At 38.4% G+C, this 22,311-nt stretch overlaps 1 protein-coding gene across 1 annotated transcript; it reads right to left on the reverse strand.

Moving 5' to 3' along the window:
- Window positions 1–1,410: 1,410 nt before the first annotated feature.
- VAMP7 (vesicle associated membrane protein 7) lies at window positions 1,411–22,262 on the reverse strand. The gene is made up of 5 exons (XM_035725674.1): window positions 22,133–22,262; window positions 12,144–12,298; window positions 6,510–6,567; window positions 4,135–4,272; window positions 1,411–1,566 (listed from the first exon to the last, which is right to left on the reverse strand). The coding sequence occupies exons 2-5, from the start codon at window positions 12,287–12,289 to the stop codon at window positions 1,426–1,428; spliced, it is 483 nt and encodes a 160-aa protein (XP_035581567.1). The 5' UTR covers window positions 12,290–12,298; window positions 22,133–22,262; the 3' UTR covers window positions 1,411–1,425.
- Window positions 22,263–22,311: the final 49 nt, after the last annotated feature.

The following is a 22,311-nucleotide window of genomic DNA, read 5'->3' on the forward strand; positions in this document are numbered from 1 at the left end:
TGATTTTTAATCTCATTCCTGGGACTTAATTTCAAGAAAATAAAGAGCACAAGCTCGTTATCTGGTTGTAAAACAGTGCTCTGAGTAACACTGCTCTAAAGAACTGAAGTATCCAAAATAAGGACATGATACTAACCTATAATATAACCCAACGAAATACTGTATGAGCATAAAGTAGATTAATGATAGCTAACGATAATTCAGCTCTTACTATGTGCTAGGCACTGTACAAGATGCTTTACATACATTATCTCCTTTATCCTGGTAACCTTAGGTTCCACCATCTCCTTTTTGCAGATTAGGAAACAAAGCTCAGAGAAGTTTGAGGATGACCAAGGGCTAAGAGCAGGTTGGAAGTGAAATCACGACTCAAACTCAGGCACATACGACTTTAAATCTTGGTCACTATATTATATCGCCTCAACAAAACTGAATATATGCGATTATTATAATATGTATATATATGGATAAAAACCTTAAAAGAAAAAATGGAAATGAATCTTTAGGATGCTGGGATCAAGAGTATTTTTTTTTCTAAAATGTCTGTACAGCTTGTACCTGTGCTAACGATGAATGTACAAGTAATTCAAATAGTAAATCCAAGATTATAAATAAATTGACATTTATAAATTTGACAATGTCTCAATTAAATATCTTATAAAACAATATAATAATTTGCATTCAATTTTATACAAGTTATTGTCTGAGCTATTCCCCTTAGAAAGAGTGGTTCTCAAACTTGAATATGCATTCAAATCCTCTGGAGGGCTTGTGAAAACACAGGCTGCTGGGTCCCACTCGCAGAGTTTCTGATTCAATAGCTCTGGAGTGGGTCCTAAAAACTTGCATTTCTAATAGGTTCCCAAAGGATGCTGATGCTGCTGGCCCAGGGACTACATTTTGAGAACCAATGCTTTTAAAAAATTAGCATCATCCTAAATCTAAATACAATTGCATAATCAATTAAAAAAACGATGCATTTCTCTGGATTATTTTAATGTGCTTATATAGCTTGACAAAACATAGGCTGACAGAATTTATATCATAGTTCATTCTTTGAAAAGTACAACAGATTTTTTGGACCAATTCTTTCTCTCAATCAAGTGTTACAAACTTTCTGAGGAGGTCAAAAAGTTATACTTTAAGTATCTACTGATAACATCAGCGATCTGGGTATCTCCAGCCAAAACTGACTAAATTATTCTTAATTGCTGAACTGTTGCAAGAATCTCAAATTATTCTTGCTAAGCCAACTAACAAATTAGAATGAAGAACAGTCATAAGTACTAAGAAAAAAACATTCATACAGTAGACAGTATCATAGGTAGGTAACATCCATATCTCAGCTGATTATTAGTTTCCAAAAGTAAGATTCAGGAAGTACTATTTCAGCCTTTCTAGAATAATTTGACCCCAATCAAGTAATCAATTATCATTTTTGCCCATATGCATGTGGACTATGCCATGAAACATACCTATGTTTCTGACCATGATTCCTTTCAGTTCATCCACTTGGGCTTGAGTCTCCACCACTTTGTCTATGCCCTTATTCTCAGAGTGATGCTTCTATAAGAAAACAAGATTTAACTTATCCAGACATTACTTACAATAGGAAAACAAAAAGAAAAGGAATGACACTGAGGAATGCTATTAAATTATGCCTGTATTGATATAAAAGATACATGTCATTTCATTTAAAAATTGTTATCAGGGGGCACCTGGGTGGCTCAGTTGTTAAGCATCTGCCTTCGGCCCAGGTCATGATCCCAGGATCCTGGGATCGAGCCCTGCATCGGGCTCCCTGCTCCGCGGGAAGCCTGCTTCTCCCTCTCCCACTCCCTCTGCTTGTGTTCCCTCTCTCGCTGTGTCTCTCTCTCTCTGTCAAATAAATAAATAAAATCTTTAAAAAAATTGTTATTAGGCCTAGGGAAAAATGAAGGCAGCATAAAATAAAGGTAAATGTATTATATCAATATATATACCTGAGACTCTTGGGGCAGAAGTACAGGGTTATATAATCTGTGCTCAGACAAGAAAGGAGAAAAGAAGACCGTAGTTGGGGCAGGGAGAACAGGACAGGGAAAAGCACACTAAATTGCTCCCCACTTCTTGGGTATGATGAGGAGAGGCTGGCCCACCTTCTGAGCATCTATTCTTCTATCTGTTGGGATCAGAGTATGCATCCTATCTTCATTGGCTTCTTATAGGATCTAGAAATCTAAGACATTGATAATTGTATGTATTTTTTTAAAGATTTTATTTATTTATTTGAGAGAGAGAGAGAATAAGAGATAGAAAGCACGAGAGCGAAGAGGGTCAGAGGGAGAAGCAGACTCCCCGCCGAGCAGGAAGCCCGACGTGGGACTCGATCCCGGGATTCTGGGATCCTGACCTGAGCCGAAGGCAGTCGCTTAACCAACTGAGCCACCCAGGTGCCCGATAACTGTATGTATTTTGAAATTATTATCCATAGCTATCCATGAAGTCCTTAATATACAACATTCTACTCACTTCACTGTGCTAAATGCTTCAAAGAGAGAACATTATTTAATCTACCCAAAAACTCCATAACTCCATGATGAAGATGCTCTTATTATTATCTCCATCTGTAAATGACAGTCCTGGCACAGACTTGTTCAGAGGGTGACACATAGATACGGAGCCAATGACAAACTGGTTAAGTTGAAATTTTGCTGCCAGCTCACCCTTTACCTTTGACTATATATTGGTATATTTTTGGTTGGTGATGTTTTACACAATATCACATGTACGAATGTTTTCTAGTGGGAAGTATGAAACAAACTAACTGACTGAATAAAGATTTGTAACTATTTAAAGGAACTTCATCCCCAGAAGAATGCATATTTAGAAGTGTAACACTCAAAAAGTATTAAAAAGAACACTTAAAGAAGTGAAAAATAAGGCACTCAATCACAATAATTCTTTTGTTTCTCATTCACAATACAATCATAGATAGAACATATGTCTTTGCACTCAAATAGTTTCATGGCTAAAAGGGAAGCATTTTTAAAGGTCTCAACATCATTAGTCATCAGGGAAATGCAAATTAAAACCACAATGAGATATCACTACACACCCACTAGGATGACTAAAATTAAAAAGATAGGCCATAACAAGCATTGGCAAGAATGTAGAAACACTAGAACTGCTGGTGGGAATATAAATGGTACAACCACTTAGGAAAAAAGTCTGATAATTTATTACAAATTGTGATATATGCACACACTACTCAGCAAAAAAAAGGGAACTACTGATTTACACAACATGAATATCAAAAGCCTTACACAGAGCACGCAGGACACAGAAGAGTATGTAATGCAAAATTCCATTTATAGGAAATTCTAGAAAAGACAAAACTAATTCATAGTGACCGAAAAGAGAGAAGTTGCCTGGGGCAGAGTGTTGGGGAGGGGATTGACTGCAAAGGGACATCAGGAACTTTTAGGGTCATGGAGATGTATTTTGAAAAGGGTGTTATTTCATAGGTGTATACATATGCAAAACTTTACTGAGCTGACAGTTTGGTATTCATATAGATGAGCAGACTTTCAAATAACTAAGTTAAGCTGTTCAAAAATTACAGTTGCCTTGGAGTGCCTGGGTGGCTCAGTCGTTAGGCATCTCTTAATTTCCAGCTCAGGTCATGAACTCGGGGTTGTGAGATTGAGCCCTGCATTGGGCTCCGTGCTGAGTGTGGAGCCTGCTTGAAAGTCTCTCTCTGGCCCTCCCCCACTCTCCCCTTCCTTCCCCCACCACACAGGCAGGCACGCACCCTCTCTCACTCAAAAAAAATTACAGTTGCCTCATGGGAGGGTAGAAGGTTAATGTACAAGTTAAGAGGCCATTTGGCATACTGAGTAGATTTATGCATTAGATGGGTAGCTCAAGTAGATGATCTTTAATGTCTTTCCCCATTCCTAGATACTTTGAACACTAAATAGAGAGTATCACTGATTATTTAAAATTTTTCTATCTGGGAAGTTTTATTACGTTGCCATTTAATAGCACAATCAGAAAAAATATATTTGCAGGTCGGAGTCCCCTATATTCAAAGTGCCTGAAGGTAATAAAGAAGATATGAATCAAAATACTATATCCTGAGAAAGATCTTACCAACTGTGCAGCCAAGACACTTGAGAACTCGCTATTCATGGCATATGGGAGTGCTGTCTGTGCTCTCGAACCATACGTAGTCTGGAACCTCTTCTTTATCTCATTCAGAAAATTAAATGCTCGAGAACGTTCAAAATCCTGAGAAGAGACCAACACAGAGTTCACATTAGAAAGTAAACAAAGATGATATGGATGATTAGGGTTAACAACAACCATAAGAACAGCTAACATTTACTAAGCAATGATTCCATGAGGAGGAACTAGCACTGACCTCATTTTACAATAAGAGAACAAAGGCTCTTAAAAGGTAACTTGCCAAAGGTCAAACGACTAATAAAAGAAAGAACTGAGAGTCCAATCCAAATATATTTATTTGACTACTGCCAACTAAAGATAACAGTATGTAGGTTAGTTTCTTGAGAGTAAGAATTGGGTATTATTTCCTCCATATCTTTCACAGGATCTATTAGAAGGCCCAGCACAAGAAGATGCTTAATAAATCCATAATAATAGTAGTCTTTCACACACAAAGATAACACTACTGATAATACTTTGAATTGAGTTTTTTTTAATAGTGATGGTATACTTGAAAAGATCAAGTGATGTACTCGTCTGGTCCCAGTCAAAATGGAAAACTCAACTCTGATATACCCAAATTTAGTCATATTTCTTATCTATTCCAAGCCTTTTCACATTAGTCATTTCAGATATAGCTGGAATTTTAAAATAATTTTAGAAAACACTGTGAAACTAGGGATAAAAATCACTGTGATGATCACTATGGTTGACAATGATCTCCATGTCACCCAAGATGATTAGCCTAAGCTAAGGGTTCTTACACTGGTGTCAGTGGTCCAAATTCAAGGGGTCCATGTATTTGGATAGAAAATAAACCACAGGGCGCCTGGGTGGCTCAGTTGGTTAAGCGACTGCCTTCGGCTCAGGTCATGATCCCGGAGTCCCGGGATCGAGTCCCGCATCGGGCTCCCTGCTCGGCAGGGAGTCTGCTTCTCCCTTTGACCCTTCCCCCTCTCATGCTCTCTCTCTCTCTCTCTCATTCTCGCTCTCAAATAAAATAAATAAATAAAATCTAAAAAAAAAAAGAAAATAAACCACATTTTTAACTTAAGTTTCCAATCTGACTGTAGGTAACAAACCAGAATAGTACCAAACAGTACCTGTGACTGTCACCAATAGAAATCTTTTTTTCACATACCATCAGTTATAGATATTTCAAAATATGATTTATACTCATCACTTCAAAATTATTATTAGTTATCAGACCAATGACTAGATCTTGTTACTTAATTCATAAAAATCATATATATTACTCTATCAATTTTTTAAAATACTCTGAACACTGTATTTCAGTATAATTGGTTTTGTTTATAATCATATATTTCATACATTTAAAAACATCCTGGGAGGGGCCCATGAGTGTCAAAGGGATCTGTGACACAATAAAGGTTAAAAACCCTGACCTATGGCAATCATGCCAATTCCACGCCTCTTGTCATTGATCAATTTAGAAATAAGTATGTAACCTAGTCCTAGCCAATAAGACATGAAAAGAAGTTCATTTTGAAAGAGGGGGAGAGGAGCGTGTGCTTCTGAGAACTTTCCTCATTCTTACAATAAGAGATTTGAAAAGACATGGTTCCTCTGGACACAAATAAAAAAGCATGTGGCTCCATGCAACCATAGGGGAATGTACTAGGAAGAAGCTGACGCTAAGGATAACACAGGAGAGAAATGACCTTGATGGCATTGTTAAGTTACTGAGCATTTTGGTCTAGAACCTATAAATACTCAAAAAACAACCTACCAACGTGAACTACAGGTTTACAAAGCTGATCATGACGTATTGTGATTTTGTTTTCCAAAGGTCATTATACATTAAAGAATTCACTATTCACATGAGCACTGGGTGTTATATGCAACTAATGAATCACTTAACATTATATCTAAAACTAAGGATGTACTATATGTTGGCTAATTGGATTTAAATAAAATAAAATCAGTATTGAATAAAATAACCTATTTAATATTTCAGATAAATAAATTTTGAAAGGCTTTGATATCAAAGGGTCATGATGATGAAGACCAATTCTCACTACACAATGGGAGAAATGCAGAAGTTGCAAGAGGTTAGTTAAGCTAAAACTCTACCAAAACTGAGCTGATTTGCATATATCCAGACATCAACTCTTCTTGTCATTTGCTGCTCCATATGATAAATGCAAAGTATAGAAAAATTTCCAGCTATGGACAGTTATAATCACATCACCTTTACCTACTAAAGATATAGATAATTAAGAACTGACTTTATTAACAGTACACATAGTTAAATAGCAACATGTCTTCAAGTTACTTACATCATCAGTGATACAAAGATATACAATCCTGTCTTGGCAGATGTAATGAAACAAATAACTGTAGGATAAAAGATATAAAACTTATTGTGGTTATGAGCAATATCGCTTTCACTTCCATCTTCTATCTATGTATAAGCAAATTTAGTACCACCAATGTGACCATATCATTTACAGATACTATCTATTCTCCCTCTCCCTCTCCCCTATACACCTGTTTCTCTCAAGTCAAACTGATTAAGAATAAATAAGACGTTAAAATAAAGTCTCTACCCTAACTATGTAGCACAACAGTATGCACATTACCCATTAAAATGGTAGCTGCAAAAGCATAATTGGACTCTTAGGGCCTCAACAAGAGATAACATCTTAGGAGGGACACATAATTAAGATTAACCTCCAGTGAGCCATACGTCTTCCTTGCCTTCTTTTAAAATCTCAGAGCAATCACTTTTTGTACCAAATGCTCAACATTAACAACTGTTTGACATCTACTTTGAGCCAGTTACTGGATTGGGTGCTGAGGATACAAATAAGCAAAACCATCAGTCCCTGCCTTCACAAAGATCACAGTGCAGGGAATTACTGAGCAGCATGGTAAAACAGGATAAGGAGTAAAAGGCAGTATGGTGCTCTGGCAACATAAAGGAGACACCTAACAGAGTTTAGCAAAGGGTAATGGGAAAGACATCCTGGAGCAAATAATGTCTGAGTCAAGACCTGAAGAATAAGTAAGAGATGGCAAGGTAAAGAGCAGACAAAGAGGGTTCCAGAGTGAAAAACCAACAAGCATAAAAGCCTGGAGATTTTTTTTAAAAAAAGCACATAATAGGTTTAGTAGAGTCAAATGAGTTCACATGACTAGAGAGTGAAATAGAAGGAAAAAACAAATTACCCGCACAGATGAGGCTGGAGAAGTAAGCAAATACCAGGTTATATAAAATGTTAAAACCTCACTATGCACTATCCTAAGAAAAATGAACAAGCATCAAAAGGTTTTAGCCTGAAGAGTGTGTAGTAAGATTTGTCATGCAAAAGGATGTTTTGGCTAGAGCATGGAAAACTGACAGGGGCGCCTGGGTGGCTCAGTCGTTAAGTGTCTGCCTGCCTTCGGCTCAGGTCATGGTCTCAGGGTCCTGGGATCGAGCCCTACATCAGACTCCCTGCTCCGTGGGGAAGCCTGCTTCTCCCTCTCCTACTCCCCCTGCTGGTGTTCCCTCTCTCGCTGTGTCTCTTTCTGTCAAATAAATAAATAAAGTCTTTTAAAAAAAAAACAAGGACCAGACAGGAGAGTACTGTAGTACAGCAGGTAAGCAAATGAAGAGGGAAATAAACTCAAGTACTATGAGCAATGAAAAAGAAAAGGCAGAAGAAATAGAACAGAACTTGATAACTGGCTACTGGAAATGAAGCAGAAGGTAACTCAATTTTGCCTCCCAGATTTCTACCTTGGGCAAGTGGATAGATAAGAGTACCTGCTGAATTATACTTTTAATGTTCACATAAAGGCTTGATATGAATTACAAGGAGGTATGGGAACTCAGGCAAAATGTCTTCCTCCACTACTCTAAAACTGTTCACATCAATTCCACCAATAACTTCCACATCGCCATATCCAGTGGCCCTCTCTGAAACATGATACTGTTGACCACTTCCTTCTTCTGAAAAGTGTTTTCTCTCCACTAGATTTCCCAACACCAGGCTTGCCTGGTTAATGTAGCAGTCTCTTTCCCTCTCTATTGATGTTTTCCAACATCCTCAGCTCTCTGCTCTTCTCACACACAGTCCCTGGATGGTGGCATCCACTGTCATGTCTTGCTGTTGTTTTCAGCTACCACAATTATGATAATTCCCAAACCTAGATCTGATTTACTTCCTGAGCTCCAGGCCTACATACACTACTGTCTACTAGACACATCCAACTGGACATAGCATAGACAACTTAAACACAGTGTCCAAAATGGAAGTCATCATTTTCTCCAGAAAATTTGTACCCTAGGGAGTAACTTGGTGTGAAGACCACAAAAAGTTACAATGTATGGTCCCTGCCACCAAGCAGCCTACAGTCAGATGACAGAGACAGAAAGTAAAGATTACAATTGTAACACAGTGTGGTAAGTGCTACAGTATGAATAAACAAAAGATGCTATGGAGACAAGCAAAAAGGGGGCACCTGGCCCGGTCTTGGAGTTCAGGGTTTCTAGGAAAGGAAATATCTAAGTTCAGAAAGGCAAACTCAGATTTTTAAAAAGAAAAACATATTCAAGTAAAAGGTAATAGCTACTGCAAAGAATAGAAAGAGAAAGAACCCAGCATTGAAATGCAAATAGCTAAGTATGGCTGGAGAACAAAACTGAAGGCTAAAGTAGTGAGATATGAGGCCAGAGAAGGAAGCAGGGGCAGATACTGAAGAGTCTTCCAAGTCACTAAGAAACTTTACCCTGAGTGCACAGAGCAACTGCTGAATGAAAAGGACGTGATCAGAACTGCCCTTTTAGAAGGATTAAATAATGATGAAGAAAGTATCTCATTTGGGACCTATAAAATGAGCAAAAGTTTACCACTGGGCTGGGAGGGGAGAGACAGTTCAAAAGCATGAAAAAAAAGATGTAATGAAGCTTGAAGTAACACAGCTAGGTCAGAGAACAGCAAGGACTCCTAGAGAGATAAGGGCAGAAAGGTCAAGAATGGACAAAATTATGAAGGTAGAGTTTGGGCTTTACTCTAAAAGCAATGGGTTTTATTTTTTATTTTTTTAATTTTTATTTATTTATTTGACAGAGAGAGACAGCGGAGAGGGAACACAAGCAGGGGGAGTAGGAGAAGCAGGCATCCCGTTGAGCAGGGAGCCAGATGCAGGGCTCCATCACAGGACCCTGGGACCATGACCTGAGCCAAAGGCAGAGACTTAATGACTGAGCCACCCAGGCGCCCCAAAGTAATGGGTTTTATTTATTTATTTTTTAAGTAATGGGTTTTAAGTAAGAAAGTGTAATCATAGGAATGTGAAATACAAATTTAAGGAAGGAACAACTAGAAGCTGAAAAACAAGTTAGGAGGGGGCTATTAAAAATGAAAACCAATAAAGGCCTAAACTAAACACTTTGACAAGTGGGGATAGAAGAAAGGGAATGGACTGAAAAATCTCTTGTAGGAGAATGGCAAGGATTTGGTGAGGAAGTCAAATATGATTCTTCAGTGTTAGTCTTAGCCAACTGAATGGCTGGTGATGTTGTTAAAGAAGATAGAAATAGCAAGAGGAAGATCAAATTTCAGGGGGAAATGGTTGTCTTACAGTAAAATGGACTTTTTTCTTTCAGTGTACAATAACAGATATTTTTAATCAGGATGATGGAATATGATTATAGGAAAGAAAAAAGGCAGAATGTTAAAAGGAAAAACTGAGTGCTGGAACCTCACTCCAGAGGATACTGGGCAGGACTGCAAGTGGAGAGGCACAACAGATGGACAATGCTGCCTTCTTGTACTATAACCACATTTTACTGGATTACATACTCTAGCTTCCCTTGTAGCTAGATATGGCTACGTGACTAATTTTGGCTGATAAAATGTGAGTGGAAGGTATATCCCCACTTCCCAGTCTTGCCTCTAAAAGGACTGAATGTGCTTTCCCTGGGCCTTTTCCTGGGAACTGAGTAGGAACACAGAGACCATAAGTCTAATAAGTTTTTGAAAACACTATAAAGCCATACTCACAAGAAGCTGGGATCATCTGACCCCTAAGACGTCTGGACCTCTAAACCATACCAGCAGGCAGCAGACTACAAAACCCGTACAGTTCCAAAAGATGACACATTAACACCCATTTTGGGTGTGGCCAGGTGATAATGGACAAGGAAGAGCCTCCCGGAGAACAAAGCCAGGATTCAAGGAGAAAAGACAAGGGAGTTCCTCCAATGAACCTGAACCACTAACCACTCCAGAGTCAGAATACGGAATCTTTGAAATTGCTGTGAAGGAGTTACTGGAACACTGCTAGGAAGCAGTGACTTCTATGTGTTTCTCATCCTTCTCTTCTCTAAATGTGAATTTGTAACTTCAACGTTGGTGTTGTTCTACTTCTACCATTGTCTAATGGGTTGGGCAGGGGGAGCAGGAAGAACATATCACTTCTCTTCTAGTTTATGCTAAGTCACAGGAGCCACCCCTGGGCCTGATGGAGAAGACTGTGTGTCACCCAGAGTCTCTGAACTGGACAGTGACCAGATGAGTTTTTGGAGCCATCTCCTGCAGAGAGGATATGCGCTCTTTGTTTGGGAAGAAGAGTACACCCAGATATTTGAGTGGCCCAAAAGAATAGAATGGAAGATTGCAAGCTGTCTCCTAATATCCTATAACTTCTAGAGTAATAGAATTTTAGCTGAACATACAACTGCACAGCTATAAATGACAAGTTCTAGCCTCCCTTCCAGCTAGGTTAGCTACATAACTATGTAGAGAAAAACAAAACATAAGCCAAAACTTCTGAACAATAAAATGTCATCCTACTTCTGGGCTTTGCCTTTAAAATTACTGAGCACAGGATGTTAACAAGAACTAAAGGAGCTGCCCTGGCCAGAGCTAATTGAAGACACTAACTGAAAATGACAGAGCCACCCCACCAGCCTAGAAGTACTCATCTCTGGGCTATCTCATTTAAGTAACACTGTATTTGGGGTATCTCTCTTACAGTAGTTTAGACTAGAGTAGGTCCTAAATTATACAAGGAGCTAGCTCTGGAAAGTAGTAAGAACCTCCTTCTGAGACAGGAACTAAGGGAAATTAGAATGGGTTAAATAACAAAAGTTTTTTAAGTATTGATGAGGAAGGTTGAGGTCCTTTTTCTCTGATTACTAAGATTTCCCACCTATGCCCTCCCCAATCCATTCTCCAATCAGCCACCAGAGCAATCTTTCTAAAGCAAAACCTGACCATGTCACACCCCAGCTGAAAACGTCAGTGCCTTCCCACTGTCCACAGGGTAAAGTCAATCTCTTAATATGGCCTATGAGACCCTATATGATTTTTTTACCTATCTCTCCAGCTTTATTTTCACCATGCTGAGCACCAGTCACACAATACCACCTGCAGTTCCCTAAACATGTACTATGAACTTGTAACTCCATACTTCTCTACCAGCTATTCCTTCTAGCTAGAATGCCATCCTCCTATCCACTACCTTCCACCATCTACTACAATTATCTATGGATTTGACTGTCTCCTCCATTAAACTGTAACCTCTATGAGGGCAAATACTGTGTAATTTCTTGTTGTATCCCCAGCACCAAGCACAGTGCCTGGCAATAGTCAAGTGCTCAGTAAATATTTACTGAATGAACAAAGGAATATTATGTCTTTTATCTGTATCATGTTGCACATATCCTAGAGCTCTATAGCAAAGTCATTTTTTACAAGTAACATTACCATATCTTTCTTTAAAATATTAATATCACTTTGATGATAAACATAATTTAAATTCAAATTTATAATGAATAGAACCAGACCATTATCTAAGCTGGTAAAGATTACTGTTCTGTCAGCTTATTTAAATTACCTACTAAGAACCTTGTTTTCTATTGTTCTGATTATAATACAGTTCACCTCTTTCACCCTCTACCCATGCAGAGCAGAACTCACTTGCCATGTGAGTACGTTAGTTTGTTATTTTCAGAAGGTATCTTAGCCAGAATCTGCTCTGTCACCTCCAGGAAGTTTCCTCCACACCAAGCATGTTTGGCAAGGATAGTCGTTCCCCTGGCAACAACGGCAAAAAGAATGGCCATGGCTTCAATCTAGCAAAAGGAAAAAAGACACACAAAACTTAGAATATTTCTTTGACGTGATCTTTCAAAAGAAAACTATCATTTACCAACATCTACCTGAAGAGAGTATTTTTTTCAATATTAATTTTTTAATTGAAGTATATTTGACACACAATGTTACATTAGTTTCAGGTATACAACACAGTGATCTGACAAGTCTACAATTTATGCTATGCTTACCAAGGTGTAGCTACCATCTGTCACCATGCCAAACTATTATGACACATTGACTTTATCCCCTATGGTGTACCTTTTATTCCCATGACTTATTCATTCCATGAATGGATGCCTGTATCTTCCACTCCCCTTCACCCCTTTTTGCCCATCCCCCTTTCCTCTGTCAACCATCAGTTTGTTCTCTGTATTTATAGGTCTGATTCTGCTTTTTGGTTTTTTTAATGCATTTTTTTTTGGATTCCACATATAAGTGAAATTATACAGTATTTGTCTCTGTTTCACTTACCACAATACCTTCTAAGTCCATCCATGTTGTTGCAAATGGCAAGAGCTCATTCTTTTTCATGGCCGAGTAATAATATTCCATTGTGTATATATCCATATATATATATGTGTGTGTGGATAAAGAAGATGGATATGGATATACGGATAAAGAAGATATGGTGCATGTATATATGGTGTATATCTTCTTTATCTATTCATCTATCAATGGACACTTGGGTCGCCTCTGTGTATTAGTTATTGTAAATAATGCTGCAATAAACATAGGGCTATATATATCCTTTAAAATTAGTGTTTTTTAGTTCTTTGAGTAAATACCCAGTAGTGGAATTACTGAATTGTATGGTATTTCTATCTTTAATTTTTTGAGGAACCTCCATACTGCTTTCCACAGTGGTTGCACCAATTTACATTCCCACCACCAGTGCACAAGGGTTCCCTTTTTTACACATCCTTGCCAATACTTATTTCTTGTCTTTTTGATACTAGCCATTCTGACAAGTGTGAGGCAATATCTCATTGTAGTTTTGATTTGTATTTCCCTGATGGTTAATTGATGGTGAGCTTCTTTTCATGTATCTGTTGGCCATCTGTATACCCTCTTTGGAAAAATGTCTATTTGGGTCCTGTGCCCACTTTTAAAGTGATTATCGGGGGGGTTTGGTGTGAAGTTCTTTATATATTTTAGATACTAATCGCTTATGAACATATCATTTGCAAATATCTTTTCCCATTCAGTAGGTTGCGTTTTAGTTTTGTTGGTGGTTTCCTTTCCTGTGCAAAAGCTTTTAATTTTGATGTATTCCCAATAGTTTACTTTTGCTTTTGTTTCCCTTGCCTCAAGGAGACATATCTAGAAAAATGTTGCTAAGGCCTATGTCAAGGAAATTACTGCCTACTTTTCTTCTAGGAGTTTTATGGTTTTGTTTCACATTTAGGTATTTAATCCATTTTGAGTTTGTGTATGGTGTAAGAGAGTGGTCCAGTTTTCCCAACATCATTTGTTGAAGAGACCGTCTATTCCCTATTGTATATTCTTGTCTCTTTTGTTGAAGATTAATGGACCATATAATTGTGGGTTTATTTCTGGGCTCTCTATTCTGTTCCATTGATCTATGTGTCTGTTTTTATGCCAGCACCATACTGTTTTGATTACTATAGCTTTCTAATATATCTTGAAGTCTGGGACTGTAATACCTTCAGCTTTGTTCTTATTTCTCAGGATTGCTTTGGCTATTCAGGGTCTTTTGTGGTTCCATATAAATTTTAGGATTATTTGTTCTAGTTCTGTGAAAAATGCTATTGGTATTTTGATAGGGATTGCATTCAATCTGAAAATTGCTTTGGGTAGTATGGACATTTCAAAAATATTAGTTCTTACAATCCATGAGCACAGAATATCCTTCCGTTTGTTTGTGTACCTGGAGACAGTATTGACCAAGGGGCTATAATGTTAATGTAAGACACTTAATAACAGGCTTAACACAAAGGTCACAGTCCTGTACAAGCTTACAACCCTAAAACATGTTGATATGTATATATAGAGAAAGACACACCAAATATGTACACGCGTGTGTGTATACACTGTAATGTATATGTCACATACACACAGATAGGGTGCATTTACAAATTATACAGCACAATTGTATATCACCATTTGAGAAGCAATTACCAGAAATAGTAAAGGGACATAAGAGGTGGTTCATCCTTTTTTTATTAAAGCTAATTAACACACAGTGCTATATTAGTTTCAGGTATACAATATAATGATTCAACAATTCTATGCATTACTCAGTGCTCATCACCATAAGTGTACTCTTAATCTCCTTTATCTATTTCACTCATCCCCCCCACCTCCCCTCTGTCAACCACCAGTTTGTTCCCTGTATTTAAGAGTCTGTTTTTTGTTTGTCTCTTTTTCTTTGTTTTGTTTAATTCCACATATGCAATAATCCCATCCTGAAAATTTATCCTAATAGTTCAACAGAAGTTTGACTCTAGATTCAGAAAGATATGTATTAACAGTATTAATAGCCCATATTTATTAAGTGCTTACTGTGTACCAGGCACCATTTTAAGCTCTTTACAACTATTTTTTTAAAGATTTTATTTATTTATTTGAGAGAGAGAGAGAATGAGAGATAGAAAGCACGAGAGGGAAGAGGGTCAGAGGGAGAAGCAGACTCCCTGCTGAGCAGGGAGCCCGATGTGGGACTCGATTCCAGGACTCCAGGATCATGACCTGAGCCGAAGGCAGTTGATTAACCAACTGAGCCACCCAGGCGCCCCGCTCTTTACAACTATTAACTCACTCAATACTTACATCAATTAAATTATACACTATTATGATACTTATACTAAAATGAGCAAACTGCAGTATAGATGACTTACACAGTTTGCCCAAAATTACAGATCTAGTAAATAATAAGAGTTGGGATTCAAACCCAGGCAGTATGGTTCTAGAACCTGTAATCTTATCCATATAGTACATACTGCCTCTACTATAAAGGCATTATCCATAATAGAAACAAACTGAAAAGACCCCAAACCTTCCACAAGAAGAATGGTTCTCTAAATTATGTTAAGATCCTTCATAAACAAAACATTTCTTAAAAAAATACAGCATGAGTTTAAGTCTCTCTTGTGTTAATGAATTTGTACTATTTTTTTCACCTACCAGCCCCATTTCTTTTATCTAATGGAATAAATTTATAAAAAGAGATGTCCAAGTACCTTCCTATTTTTCTACTAACTCTTCAACTTATTATTTGTTAACATGTTCAGTTTCATCCAACAGGCCAGTGGTTCTTAAACTGTAAGTGAATGAGTTATCTTGGGTGGAAGAGTGACACTCACAGTTAAAAATTCAAATTCTTGGCATCATCACCTAAAATTCTGATTCAGTAGGCTTGAGGTAAGACCCTGGAATAACATACTTAAGACAAGCCTATCCAAATGCAGGTCATTCCCTTAACCATATTTTGTGAAACACAGCAACAGACCATAAAGTGCTTGAAGTCAGGGAATCCAGAGATTCCTTCTTGGAATCTCAGCACTGAAAAACCGCACATAGAGCAGAAGAAGCGCTCATCTGTGTCTTGAGCTGAACACCTCTCAGGGTCTCTTCTTCACTCTCTAAATGAGGGTGTTCCTCAGGGTTGTGTCCTTAGCCATCTTCTTTCTGGATTTCTCTTTACACATATGTAGTAAGTTACAATTTCCAAATCACTTTCTCATACATTATATCCCTCAATCTTAAAAGCCTCAGCTGACCCTATAACATGCTCCAGGTACTGCTCCATTTCTTAAAATCATAATCTATACACTATCTCTGCTTCTCTGCTTTTTTTTTTAATAATTTATTCTGCCCTCATTCTTTTTTTTTTTTTAATTTTTATTTATTTGACAGAGAGAGAGACGGCGGGAGAGGGAACACAAGCAGAGGGAGTGGGAGAGGGAGAAGCAGGCTTCCCGCGGAGCAGGGAGCCTGATGCGGGGCTCAATCCCAGGACCCTGGGATCATGACCTGAGCCGAAGGCAGACCACCCAGGCGCCCCCTACTTCTTTCTTTTTAACTCTTCAACTTACTGGGTTTTGCCCTCAACAGTTCACAAAACCATGCTTGCTCAGATCATCAACAGCCTCTATGCTATAAAATTCAATGGACACTTCTCTATTCTCACTTACCTGACCTCTTAGGAAGAGTCAACACCATTGACTAACCCTCCTTCTTGAAACACTCCCACATATCTGGCTGCTCCTTGTTTTCTGGATGAGCCCTCCTCCTCTAGCTGACTTCCAAATGTTGACTTTCCATGGGTCTTGGTTCTATGCTCTCTCATCCCAAGAAGAGCTCATCTACACCAGTCATTTTAAACATCATCTATTTGCTGAAGACATATTGCATATAGAAAAAAAAAAATCAGGGCACAACCAAAGTTAAGAGAAAGCCAAAGACAAAACCCAAGGCACAACAAATAGTTGAGGGAAAGGGAGATGAACAGAGACCCACAAAGAAGACTGAGGAGGACCAACTGAGAAAATGAGAGGAAAGCCAGAAGAGTGTGGTGGCCTGGAAGCCAAAGGGAAAGCAAGCTTCAAGAAGGAACAAATGTCAGCTCCTGCCTGTGTTTACTGATGCACAGTAGGAAGACTCTAAAGAGCCACTGAAATTTTTTAAAGAAGGAAGTTACTGGTTAGTCAAACAGATACGCAGTAGAGTGGAACAATAACACAAAGAGAAACAGAGATGAGAAATTATATGGTCCCTGAGACATGAAAAAGTAGCAGCTTCAGTCCCTTAGTAGCTTCAAGAAGAAAACTGAATTGGCAACAATACAAAAAAAAAAAAAAACAAATCTAGTCTTAGTGGACCATAAGTTCATTATGAACTGACATCGGGTAATTGCTTAAAATGATTACATAATCCTAAATTACATTTAAAAACAGGGTGTCTTGATCTTTTTAACTACTATTACCATTATACTCTCTTGCTGGTTAGAATATATGTGGAATACTGAGTTCAAGTCTGGGTACAGTATTTCAAGACTGGATGGGTAAGAGACCTGGACAGAGACCTGGACATTCTATCATTTGAAGAATGAATAGAGAAACTAGAAATATTTAATATTAAAAAGAGAAATATAGAGGGAATGTGACAACAGTCTTCATTTTTACATGAAGTACAGTCACCTAGAACAGGGAGTGCATTATTTGGACTTGGAACAATGGATATATGTTACAGGGAAACAGTGTTTTGTTTAAGAAAATCAGTCCCCAATTAAAAAATGTCTGTTAAACATCAGGTACATAGCAACAGAAACTTTCTTCTCAGACATCAATAATAGGAATTTCTTACTCTCTTCTAGACTGTTAAAAACCTCACCTATTATCAAGTCTCATCTGCCACCATTGTAACTCTCTTGCAATAGAATCTGTAATGTCTTTTTAAGTTTTTATTTAAATTCCAGTTAACAGTGTAAAATTAGTTTCAGGTTTATAACTTAGTGATTCAACACTTCCATACAACAGCTGATGCTCTCAAGGGTACTCCTTAATCCCCATTACTTGAATCTAAAGTCTTAATGAATATTGGGATAACAGAAACTGTGAAAGAATACTGCATTTAAAGTGAGAAAACCTGGCTCTGCTAATTACTAGCAGTATGTGAATGTCTAATAAACCATAAAGTGCTATATAAATACAATATGCAAGAAAAAAAGAATGAAAAAGCCAGAGGGAAAAGAGAAGGAAAAAAACCCAATAATGAAATATAAAGGAAAGCCCTGTCTCCACACTGTTCCTCCGTTCTCTTATTCATGCCTTACTTGGTTCCACAGCCGTTATCCCAGTTCTACTTCCTTCCTGCTAAGAATCCTGTATGAGTTTCCTGTGGCTGCCTTGACAAAGTATCAAAAGCCACAAAGGTTTAAAACAACAGAAATTTATTGAAATCAAGATGGTGGCAGGGCCAGGCTCCCGCAGAAATCTATAGGGGACAATCGTTTATCTCTCCCTAGCTTCTGGTAGTCTGCTGACAATCCTTGGCATTCCTTGGCTTTCAGCTGCAGCACTTCAACCTCTGCCTCCATACTCATATGGTATTCTTCATGTGTGTCCATGCCTTCACATAGCAGTCTCTGGGTCTTTTCTCTTATTAGGACACCCACTCCACTATGACCTCATTTTAACTTACATCTTAACTACACCTGGAAAGACCCTTATTTCCAAATAAAGTCACATTCACAGGTACCACTGGTCAAGATTCAACATATCTTTTATGAGGACACAAAACATCTTAGAAACTCACTGTTCTTCCCAAATCATTCTTACTCTTCCCTCTCTATATATTCACATCACTCTTTCCTTACTCTCATTAGGGGCCTGTCCTTAAAGAGATGGGCCAGAAGGGCAATCTCCAACAGCCTGAAGTTAGAAAGGCCTGTTTCTACTGCCTAGAAGATTCCAAGGAAAAGGTCATTTTCGTTTCAGTTGCTGGGATTAAAAAAAAAAAAAAAAAAAGATATGCTATGGGGGAATCCTACTGAGAATTCTAGATGTAGTTTTTTACAGAGGAATTATTAAATTGTGGTGAAGATCTTTAAGTCCATTAAAGATTAAGATGTTACCAATTGGCATAATAACGGAAATGCCCTGAATAGCATTATTTATAAAGAAAAAGGCATCAGGTTTCAAAAAATCTTAAAAAAGGAATTTTTGAAATATATCCATTTATAAGTAAGGGATTACTTGTGTTATGAACAAATTGCTCAGGGCACCTGGGTGGCACAGCTGGTTAAGCATCCAACTCTTGGTTTCGGCTCAGGTGTGATCTCAGGGTCGTGAGATTAAGCCCCGATTCAGGCTCTGCAATCAATGCAGAGTCTGCTTCTCTCTCTTCCTCTGCCCTTCCCCTCCCACACACACTCTCTCTCAAATAAATAAATCTTAAAAAAATTGCTCCCCACTCCCCATGTCCCTCTCTAGAAAACAATACATAAAAATAAAAATAAAAAACAAACTGCAAATAGAACAGAAACAATGAAAACACTGCTCCTCAGTGGAGGCATCTTCAAGTAGGGGTGAAGATGGTTTTAGGGAATTGAGTAAAGAAAAAGGTCAAGTCAGTTTTTCTCACATTCGAGTCTATGTGTTCTGAGGATTTTTTTTAATTCTATATTTTTATTTTGATATCATGTATGTTAATATTCTGGATCTACACATATACCTTATAAATGAGTGATGGCACACAATTCCATGCTGCATTTGCATTATGAAGGCCTAAGAGCCAAGAAATTCTCTAAAATGACAGTGCCTAATTTTTAATGTCTTGGAAGCATGTCTGGCTGCTCTTAGGCTGGCATATCCTAAAATCATAATGACAATCATGACTCCAGCACTCTTGTGTTCCTGTTGTGTTTTTTAATCAGTTATAAAGACAAAGTTTATCTTTTGCAGTAACATTTTACAGTTGAAAGATATCTGCATAATAAGAACCTTTTATTTGAAGAATTGAGACTTGACATTCTGAAAACTGTTACAGAGTGATAAAATGACAATTATCTCAGGCTAAGAAGAAAATATTTAAAGATGTGTCTCTACCAAGTGGAAACCAAATGACACTATAATGTGTTGTATGAATAAAGGTTGTGCAACTGTTCAAACAGATAAAAAAGGTGGAAGAATTAACTTCTCACATAGCACATGGTAATAGTCAATGCAAAATCAAAAGAATGCATTCTGTATCATTATTTATATTACTGCAAAGGAATGTATTATGTTAATCCTTGCAACAGTTCATTAGCAGAATGTTTCACAGGAAATACACAATGGAAATTAGATTGTTTCCACCCTTACGTACTATTAAATTGGCCCATTAAATTAAATGAGAAAGGGGCATGGAAAGTGCTAAGACATGGGAACACATTTTATGGGAGAGCTATGAAACAAGAGAAGGCATAGAAGTGAGAACAAACTAGGGAAGGTAAACTAGCCTGATGAGATAGAATGGTCTGCATTTGGTGAATGAGAAGTTTCAGGGATAAGTACAATGACCTTTTATAAAGAAGGCTTTGTGTAAATGAAATAATTAATAGATTGGATCAAATCGTTTTTCTATTTCAGTTCAACAGATATTTTTCCAGGATTTACTATATGACAGCCAAAGTAGTAGACACTGGAGATATGAAGGCCAGTAAGAAAGGACTTCTATACTCAAGGGAGCCATAGTACAATGGGAAAGACAGACATAAACAAATAAGTGCAATTAAGTGTAACCAGTGAATAACCTAAAAATGTACAAAGTTATTCAGACTTCTTAAAGGTTTCTGATTATCTCACCCTGGGTGAGGAAAAAATGCAGGTATCAGCCTATGTATTAGGAATTTCCTCAGCATACTATTAAAATTATTTCTCTGGAAGAGAGGTCAAGGTCTATTTTATCCTCACTAGCTTTCCAGTGCCCAGCACAGTGCCTGGCATAAATTTTCCCTCAAATATGTGTTAAATAAATGAATGAATACTGAGCATGTTTTGGTTTAAACAACAGATAACTTTATATTCAGTAGGACCTAGTAAGAAGGATATTTTGATTACTAAACTATCTCCTTAATTAAGATAAAGCAGTTGAGCTGCTTTAATCTAATCTAATCCCCAACTTTCTGTCTGGGTCTTAGGAGGAAATAAACCAACGACAGATAAACCACCAGTTCTGATGTAATAACCTTGGAGAAGACAGAAGAATGAAGAACAAATACTGATATGACAGAGGAAAAGAAGAGGTGTTTATGAAAAGCCTGAAGTCTGGTTACAGACCTCTTGTATTCTTGTTGGTGTTACAAATACTCTTTTATGGTGATGTTCTGAGACCCAACCCAATCCCTCTGACTTTCTCAGGATATGAGACTACCCTGTCAAGTCAACCACCTGTTCTACTTTGCATTAACCACCACCACATCACATCACATCATCTGGATTATTCCTGTTTGCCAACACACACACACAAACATGTAAGCTACTGAGAGTAGCGATCTCCTAGGTCTTGTTTCTAGCTATATCCCTTGAGCTTAGAAGAGTCTCTAGCACATATTAGCTGTTCAATAAATATTTATTAAACATATGAGTGAGTCTGCTCTCAGCCACAGCTACTCAAAGGGAACACATGTCTCTGGGATCGAGGGTGGGACAATGGAGGTACAGGTAGTTGAGCGCAATTAATAAGAGAAAAGCACTTGACAGCTGCTCATTTGTGGGGGTTACGGGAGAGGGAGATGTAAGACATCTACCAAAGAGTCTAGTACATGGTCAGAGTTTGTTAAATATTGGCCAGTTATAACAGTAACATACAGGTCGACGCTGTGGAAATAGGTCCGGGTAGAGATACTGAGTCCCTATCCGAACTGAGGAAGAAGAGGAATGAAACAATGGGCGATGAAGAAAGGGCACGCGGAGGTGTACAAACCCACGAAGGAGCACAGAAGTAGGTGAAGCACAAAGTGACGTCATCAAAACAAGGGCGTAGAGACTAGTTTTTAGAAGACTCAGATCTCAAGACTGAATCTCAAACGCTAAAGAAAGGTCCTGCAGAATGCGAACTGAGAGAAAGTTAACATTTCGCCCTCCTGTAACAACAACTTCAGTGACGCATTCTGACACTCTTTATCAGAGCACAAAACGCAGTTCGCCAAAACTGAACCTGCCCGACAATTCGAACCGTCGACACCAGAGAAGCCCAAGTCACCCTTGCACTGCCTCCTCGATCCACCCCAGCACCTTCTTGTCCACCCCTCTGCCCGCCGTCCGCCGTCGTCTCCCCGCCTTCTGCCGAGCGCGCCCCGTTCAATTTACCTGTCCGTGCACCCCCTGAGAGCGCGTGGGCTCAGAACCGAGGGGCGCAAGTCTGAGCCGGGCCGCCAACTGCCCGCTCCCAGAGGAGGCTGGGACCGGACGCCACCGGCTTCCGCGTAAAGCGCCCCGCCCGCGCGCGGCCTCCTGGGAATGTGAGCGCTCCTCCAATGGTGAGTGGG

Source organism: Zalophus californianus, chromosome X (genome assembly GCF_009762305.2).
Source record: "Zalophus californianus isolate mZalCal1 chromosome X, mZalCal1.pri.v2, whole genome shotgun sequence".
NCBI classification, from domain to species: domain Eukaryota; kingdom Metazoa; phylum Chordata; class Mammalia; order Carnivora; family Otariidae; genus Zalophus; species Zalophus californianus.